Source organism: Henckelia pumila, chromosome 4, assembly GCF_033568475.1.
Source record: "Henckelia pumila isolate YLH828 chromosome 4, ASM3356847v2, whole genome shotgun sequence".
NCBI classification, from domain to species: domain Eukaryota; kingdom Viridiplantae; phylum Streptophyta; class Magnoliopsida; order Lamiales; family Gesneriaceae; genus Henckelia; species Henckelia pumila.
In genome coordinates this window covers 102,138,682-102,147,730 of record NC_133123.1, presented here as the reverse complement: position 1 = coordinate 102,147,730, position 9,049 = coordinate 102,138,682, and the positions used below count along the sequence as shown (strand labels likewise).

General features: G+C 38.0%; 1 protein-coding gene across 1 annotated transcript; it reads left to right on the top strand.

Moving 5' to 3' along the window:
- The first annotated feature begins 217 nt into the window (after positions 1-217).
- Positions 218-2,442, top strand: LOC140865214 (uncharacterized). Its single transcript, XM_073269779.1, has one exon. It carries the CDS (start codon positions 644-646, stop codon positions 1,880-1,882), a length of 1,239 nt encoding a protein of 412 aa, XP_073125880.1. The 5' UTR covers positions 218-643; the 3' UTR covers positions 1,883-2,442.
- The last annotated feature ends 6,607 nt before the right edge of the window (positions 2,443-9,049 follow it).

Sequence of the window (9,049 nt, the reverse complement as noted above, 5' to 3'; positions counted from 1 at the left end):
AAAAAAAAGGACACCCACAAATAAAATAATTTAAAATTTGTTGAAAAAATAAAAAAATAAATAAGAATAATAAAGTAGATTTCATTTTATGAATTAGAACAAGCAGTAGATTAGAAGGAACGCAAGCAGAGCGTGTGGGCCCAAACACAATCAAATCTTTTTCTGAGCTCTTATAAACCCAATTCTTCCTCGGCCCTTTTGTCTTCCCACAATTTTCTCGAGTTTTCTGCTCTCTTCTCCATATACAATCTTCAAATCCACCTTTTTCAAAACAAAATACACGAAAAATATTGGATTTGCGCTCTGGTTCCATACAAAGCCGCTCGCTCTCTGTGTTCTCTGGGCCCAAACACACATCAAATCTTTTTCTGAGCTCTTAATCCACTTGCTATTCCCTCTGGTAGTAGACGTTAGCAATTTCAGGTTCCAGTCTGAGTTTTTTTAAAACTGTAAGAATTGTTGTTTTCTCGATTTCCCAGTAAATTTTAGCATCTGGGATCTTCAGATTTTTCGGACTTTTCTTGATTTCGTCCTTGTTTTCCTAAGTTTTCTTGATTTTGGTGCTCTTTTATTCAAGTGGGCGAGCGGCGTTGAATATATCTATATTTGTTTGTAACCAAGTTTGCTGTTGCATTTCTGGTAAATGGAAGCAACTAAAGGCAAAGGAAAATCCAAAAAATCTGGTGAAGAATCAAATCGAAGGGATAAAGGCAAAGAATTTGAAGGGAAGCTTGTTTTTGATGAAGTTTCCATGTCGAATAGGCCTCGCAAGAAGGCCAGCCAGAATGTCTCTTCTTCTTCTTCTTCGACTCAGCAGCCTGCTCTATCCATGTCTCCTCTAACAATACCTACTCAACCTCCATCTTCAAGAATTATTTTTCCATTTGCATTTGATAATTATCCACCAAGTACCCACCTGCCATCGAATTCAAACCCGTTCCTTCCCCCGCCGCAGCAGAATCTTCTTCAACAGCAGCAGCAGATGATTTCCTTCACGTCACAGAGTGCTCATCAGCTTCAGAATTTCACGTTTCCGCCGTATTTTGCAGGGGATGCGCAGCAGCAGTTGTTGCACTACTGGAGCGGTGCATTGAATTTGAGTCCAAGAAATAGGATGATGATGATGATGAACAGGTTGGGGCGAGACGGGACGACCTTGTATAGGCCTCCCATGGTGCCCCTCGCGGCTACGAAACTCTACAGAGGAGTGAGGCAAAGGCATTGGGGAAAATGGGTTGCGGAAATTCGGCTTCCTCGAAACAGGACCCGCCTCTGGCTCGGCACATTTGATACAGCAGAGGATGCAGCCATGGCCTATGATCGTGAGGCGTTTAAGTTGAGAGGAGAGAATGCGAAGCTAAATTTCCCCGAACGGTTTCTGGGGAAAGAGACCGAATCAGCAGCGGTAGCAACTTCAACCTCCCATGAAGGAGGCAGGGTTGGGACTGCATCTCAGCCTCAACCAGTTCAAGAAAGCTCCAACCCGCAAGTTTTGGATCAAGAACAACCGCAGATTGATCATTCTGACTATAATTCCGGATTGGGATTGAGTGGGAGCCATCTTGTTCAAGAAAATGAGGAGAATTTTGCAGGAGATGGGGATATTTCGCCATCTTCTGAACTGGTTTGGGGAGATATGAATGAAGCTTGGTTCAATGCCGCATCGGCTGGTTATGTTCCGATGAGTCCGGTTTGGGATGACCATCTTTTAATAACTCCTAATCTTCCCTTTCAAAGTATTCATCAACAAGTATCTTCACAAAACATCGATTCTCAAAAGCATCAAGAAAATAAGGATTCATGGTCTTTTCTTCCTCCTCATTCTTCTTCTCCTCCTCCCTCATGTCCTATGAATCCTTTCTCTTGGAAAGATCAAGATTAAGCTATTACATACACATTGCATACGCATCACAATCGAAAAACTTTTCAAATTTTCGGAAAAAAGACAAGTTTTTCGGGTGTAGTCTCATTGTTGTCATCTATGATTCTGAACTTATATCTTTCCTTTGTTTTAGTTGGACTGCAATCACCTCTCAAGCCCTCATTTTCTTACACTTTCACCTTCTTCTTCCTCCTCCTCTCCCACTATATTTCGACGTTTTCACGACGATTGTGCATTTTTCTTGTAATCTTTAGGGGGATTGGAGTACTAATTAGTTCATTCGCTTTGCGTTGCATGGCATGACATGATCTGCAGAAGGCTGCATATTTTAGGCCATTTTGCAGGAATCTGATGTAATGGAGTTGGTAGATGTAGTTCAATTTAGGGGTATCATGGATCACAGAGGAGAGGGTTTTTTTATGGTCTCCCAAGTGATGAAACATCCGTCATTAGATCTGTTTTTTGTAATCTCAAATGATGGAAATTATAAGTTTCTTTTGTAGTATGTCAAGTTGTTTCTCCCTTGCTTCATTCTTGGAATAAAAATAAACTTACGTTTCAAATAAGATGGTCATGTCATTAATCATTTTTAATTGCTTTGACTATTATTATATTTATATTTATATCAAATTGGAAAACGATTGAGTCGGTTTAGCAAGTTTATTGAGTTGATTCGATTGCAATGTGATGTTATTGAGCTTGAGTTGTCGACTTGTTTCGCAGGACTTTGGGCGGTTTTCATATATTTACACCAAGTGAATGAAGTGAATGAACTGGTTGTATTATATTTTTCACTAGTATGAGAAGATATAAGCATATATTCCGGTTACTTAAATCTAGAAAAGTGTCAGGAGAGTAATAATTATTTATGTTTGGAAAATCATTGACATGTAAGTCTTTTATGAAGTGGTCTTGCAGATTTTTATTCGTAAGAATGGTTAATGCTGCTAATATTTTTGGTACGGGTGATTCAAAAAGGATATCCGTTTCACAAAATTGGCTTGTGAGATCGTCTTACGAGAGTTTTTTTTTTATGATTGACGTGGTGTTCAGATGGTTGAACAGTCTAAAATATTAGAGTTGTATCACTATCATGTATTATAATTTTTCTATGAGATCAAATCATGACTCAATTTTGTGAGACGAATATTCGACCCAACACATGAAAATGTATTATCTTTTATATCAAAATTATCAATTTTAACTACATATAGATCGAATCAACTCGTCTCACAGATATACAAAAGACCTACTCTTCTTTCAATATATAGGTATGAGAGTTAAATCGACTTGTTTCGAGCATCATGAAATGTGATTATTGGAAAAATGGTTGTTAAAATGCAATAATTATTCCTATTAAAATAATAATCGATACGCGACGCTCAAATTGCTAGTTAACACTCATTAATATAATCACATGTTTATCATAAAAACTAAATGTAGTTCACAAGTATTTTATATATTACCCATAGATCTTCTCATATACCGTCAATATGGTGGAGAGATTATATCGAGGATATTCCCTTGGTATAATATACAAATATCCACAAATAAAAAATGGATTAATTTATATATTGGAACAAACAAGTTAGATGCTTCAGTTTTCAACCAATTTTTGTTGAAGATTATATATTTTACAATGTCACGTTATCGACCAAGACAATGAGAACCAGAATATGGGGGAGGCAAGAGACTTATTAAAAATATAACTTCATTTTGAATTTAATTATTAAAATATTGATGTTCTCACAGGTCAATTTTGTGATACAGAACTCATATTTGATCGACCGTACAAAAAAGATTACTTTTTACGTCAAAATAATAATTTTCATTGTAAATATTAGTTAAATAAACACATCTCATGGATACCGTCTCACATAAAACTTATTCTAAGTAAAGTACATGTGGATGAAACTATTATTGATAAATCAAACTTCACATTCAATGACCGATAGCATGTAATCTATATGGCTCAAAGATCCTAAATTCCTTACGAGATCTCCGAACTATTAATAATAATAATAATAATAATAATGATAATAATAATAATAATTCACATTGAACGCCATATATGATACTTTTATGAAATAATTCTAGACTTATATATTTGTGAAATTGATCGAGTTGATCTAAATATTACTGTGAAAAATAATTTTTTTTGACATAAAATAATACTTTTTGTGAGTCTGAACGTGTAGTAACCCAACTCGGATCACCTACTAATCAGAAACTTAGGCATGCAATGTAACAATGAATAAACATAATCAGAGAAACTGCATAAATAATATAAAATCCTGAACCCGACAGAATACAACCGTTAAATAAATCCAAATTTATACAACCCAATTGAATTCAACTTAATTCAAAAGAATTAAGAACCTAATGGCTAATCCTAGGAGTGCAAACGACCTGAACCTGTTCGTGAGATTTACGAGCATGCTCGATAAATATTTGATTCGTATTCGAGCTTATCGAACTCGAGCCGAATTCGAACATGTTCAAACTTTTTTTCGAGCCGAGCTCGAGCCGAAATTATACTGTTCGATAGTTCACGAATAGTTCGCGAACCTTAATATTTAATTAATATAATATAATTATATAATAAATATATATACATTTCGAACTTTTTTCGAACATTTCGAGCTTTTCGAACCATAATATCCGAATAGTTCACGAATAGGTTCGAATATTTCGAGCCGAACTAGAACTAGAACTCGAACTTCATTTCGAGCCGAGCTCGAGCCAAAATATTTGAAATTATCGAACTTCGAATCGAGCTCGAATTCGAATATACTCTTATCGAGCCGAATTCGAGCCTTAAAATTTTACCATTATTCGGCTCGATTCGGTTCGTTTGCACCCCTAGCTAACCCTCAATCTTGCCATGGTCACCTTTTTAACCTCCAGATCCTCAGGAGAATAACCTGCAACTGCTCCGACGAATGGGGTTTCCAGACAACAGAAAATAACTGGACATGAGCGCTAAAGCTCAGTACGCTGGTACGGGTAAACATACAAATATGATGCATGCAATGTAATGATCGAGTATAATATCTGGGTGGAAAATCAGAATCTGCTCAGACTGGCGCCTAGGATATAAGCTGAAATCTCGGGAAATCAAACCACTGGATTCAACCACTCACTTTTAACTGGACATGGACCAGGATGCCACTTAGATCACTAGAGTCCGCTCGACCCGTCGGTCACTGTGACTCTCAGTGTCAAAACGTCATAACTAGGGTTGAGCTCCCTACAACTCTAACTTATCTCAAAGAAAATACAGGCTCAATATGATATGCACATGCATCATAATATCTTAAAGCAATAACATGCATCATGTCAAATAATATGCAACACATAAGTCTGTAAACCCGCTGGCTATCTCAGTCAGTACTTACGTACCTTACTAAGGCAGTCCTAGAAGCATCCATCTAGGTTCCAAGACTACCATTTAGCACTACAAAGCAAAGTAACCATGCATTATATTCTTGCTCTAAAAGTCTTAACTAAGCTATTGCATACTCTCTATTCTCTATTAGGAGCTAGAGTTATACCTTTGTCCGTCATCAACCCGCTGATGTCGTGTAACACCCGGTATTTTAAATACGTAAATCCGCATGCATAATTAGGATATTTAATTATTTAAATTTTAGATTTATGGGTTAAATAATTATGTGAATTATTTGTGCATGATTTAATTTATTTTTAAGCATTTAACCCATAATTAGTGATTTTTATGATTTTTAGTATTTTAATTATTTTATCGCGTAGACGGGACCGTGGACGGACGAGATGACAACTTTCTAGCCAATTAATTTCATGAGCCTTTTTAGAGCCCTAAAATATTATTTTGAGTTTTATTATCTTAAAATTTTTAGTATTTAATTTTATATAATTTTAGGAGTCCATTTTTATTCAAAATAAGCCAAAATATTGACTTTTTAGTATTTTTAAAATTCCCTAAATTTATAATTTCGGGATTTTCATATGTTTAACTTAAATTATCAGATTTTAACTTTTATTTAGAGTTTTAAAATTTTAGGTTTTATATTTAAAACTTTTAATTATCCTAAAACCTATTTTAATTAAAATAAAACTCTAACCTAATCTACCCCAAAACCCATCGACCAAAAGCTCTTAGCCGCCTCCCTCTCCTCCATCTTCATCTTCTTCCTCGAACCAAAGCCAAGGTGACTCTATAGCTCGACTTTTCTGTAAGTTTCGAAAGGTTGTTCATCGTTCGTCGTCCCGGGAATCGTTCTACGCGCTTCTAAACTCAAACATTGGTGAAAGGCATGATTTTCTTCCAATTTTCTTGTACCTATCAGATATTATATGGTGTGGATTGTGTATGCATCAAAACATTCAAGTTTTTTTTCAGAAAATGGTTCGGGTGGTCGGTTTATGCCCAAGGTTACTTGTTTTCATGATTCATGTTCACGTTTTGATGCCATGGGTGCGTTCTATCTGCTGGCTAGGGTCCCTAGGGTGTCCTAGGTGTGTCTGGACTTGAGTGGCTCAAATGGCTCGAGCCAAACGAGCCCAGGGAAGCCACTACTGCAGCACGGCCGAGGGGAGTCGCAGGCTAGGGTTTCGAGAAAGAGGGCTTCGGCTCGGTGCGTGGGGCTGCATGGGGGCAGGGGCTGGGTCAGGTCAGGTCCACCCAGACATGGGCTACGTCTGGGCGGCGGCGCTCCGGCCAGGGGCGGCCGGAGCAGGCCGACAGCAGCCACGAAGTGGCTGCTGCTCACGGCCGCAGCCAAGGAGAGGGTAGGGCGTCGGGTTCTAGGGTTTTTTGTTGGGTTCGGGTCGGGTCTGTGGTCCGGGTCCGGTCAGTAGGGTAGTGGGTCGGGTTAAGTGGGTCCGGGTCCGGGTTTGGTGGGCCGGGCTTGAGTCTTTTTATTTTTAAAATATTTTATGAATTAATGGGTTTTTGGGCCAATTAATTGGAAATAAAAGTATTTGGACTCCCAAATAATTTTATTTGGGTTTTTAAAATTTTAATTAAGTTAGTCCATTAATTTTATGGGCTTTTGAGCCCATGAAAGTTATTGGGCCAGTCTTTGGGCTTTTGGGCCCATTGGGCCAGTTTAAGTTGTTATTGGGCTTAGAATGTTTTAAATGGGCTTTAATTAATTTAATTGGGCTTAGAATAATTTTATTGGGCTTAAGTATGTTAGGGCCAGCAGTCCAGTACAATCCATGAGAAATTTGCATGTGTCCTGAATATATATTTAATTATTTTTATGCATTGAAGTTATTTTAATATTTATATGTTAGTAAGAAATTAAATTAAATATATATGAAGGACACACATTTTTATTTAAGTACATGCATTCATGAAATAATTTTATGCATAATTAAATGTTTAAGGTTGAGAAATAATAAAATATTTTATGTTGGAAGTTGAAGTAGTGTGACAATTTAAGGGGGATTCGTCCCCATATGTGAACTATTGAAGGGCAGTTTACTGCCAATTTAAGAGGTGATTCGTCACCGCCACGTACGTTGGTTTTCACGCTGATCAGTATTTAATGTATGATTTAAGGTTACACTACGGATACAACCATGCGATGTTAGAAAATTACCTTTCTCAACAATGTTATGTATTATGTATGTCTATGTTATTTAAGTTAATTTAAGTTATGTTTATGCCAGGATATTTTTAAGCATGCTCATTCATGTATATGTTATGTATTAATATTTAATTGTTTTAAATTATTTTAAACCCTTGTTATGTTAGCATGTTGGGCCTCTAGGCTCACTACACTGGTATGGTGCAGGTGAGTTCGTAGAGGAGGATGTAGCTCCTACCGGCGGCGAGGACCTATGAGCGGACATGCAGTGACCCCGTGACCGTGATAGATGTCTGAGTCACATTGCATGTTTTTGATTATGTCAGCACGTTACACATTTTATATTATTTTTCAGTGGTTGTGAGTTTTGAATATTTTATTGAATATTCTCAGTGCATGCAAACTTTAATCATTTTATTTATGCAGTATTTTTAATTAAATATTTGACTCAGATATTTATTTTATTTAAAAAATGCATTTTTATTTAAGTATTTAATTATTTATTTATTTATTTTTAAATCTTTTTATTCTGTGCATATATGTATGGGCATATATGTACATATTTTATTTAGTAAGAAATAAAAAAAAAAATTTCCGCATATTTATTTATTAATTATAGAGTTAGGGTCGTTTCAGTTGGTATCAGAGCACGGTCCTTGGAGGGGTCATTACTGCTATGCGAGCTCAGAAATCCACGCTACCGGTCTGTAAGTTTTAAGTGTTTATAGCATGATTTAATTCTTTGGATTTAAGTTAGTATTACTTTTAAACAACTTAGTTATGCATGGAGATTTACGTAAAGAAATATGTGGTGGTGCAGAATGCCTCCCGGACCGATGAACAGACGTGGGGGATCTCCACCTCCACCTCCACCTCCACCTCCACCTCCGCAGAACCCTCTAGCAGCATTGGAGCAGGCCAATGCGAATATGATGGCAGGGATTACTGCTCTGTTAGAGCAGCAGGCTACTCGTCCCAGGTTGTCCCATGAGGAGGACGTTGCTGAGAGGTTCCAGAAGAAGGGACCCAAGGAGTTTGTTGGTACCACCGATCCTTTGGTGGCTGAGGGATGGATTCGCTCTCTGGAGTCCATCTTTGCTTATATGGGGATCACAGACACCGACAGGGTGAACTGTGCGACGTACATGCTGAGGGGTGACGCAGCGCTTTGGTGGGAGGGTGCAGCCAGAGGAGTTCACCTTCCTACACTGACATGGGCAGAGTTTAGGCGTATCTTCTACGCCAAGTACTTCACTGAGGATGTGCGCAGTCGCATGATCCGTGAGTTTATGAGTCTCCGTCAGGGGGACAAGACAGTGGTTGAGTATGTGAGACAGTTCGAGAGGGGCTGTCACTTTGTGCCTCTGATTTCAGATAGTCCACCAGAGAAGTTGAGGCAGTTTGTGGAGGGTTTGAAGGCGGATATCAAGCATGATGTTCGCATGGCAGACGTCCTTACTTATGAGTCTGCAGTCAGTAGAGCCTTGCGTTCCGAGGAGGGTCGGAGAGAGATTCAGAGAGAGCAGCAAGGGAAGAGGCAGTTTCAGGCTGGGTATCAACGACCATCTTCGCAGCCTCCTGCGAAGAAGCA

Coding starts and splice junctions, on each gene's coding strand:
- LOC140865214 (XM_073269779.1), top strand. CDS start 644: ATGGAAGCAACTAAAGGCAAAGGAAAATCCAAAAAATCTGGTGAAGAA.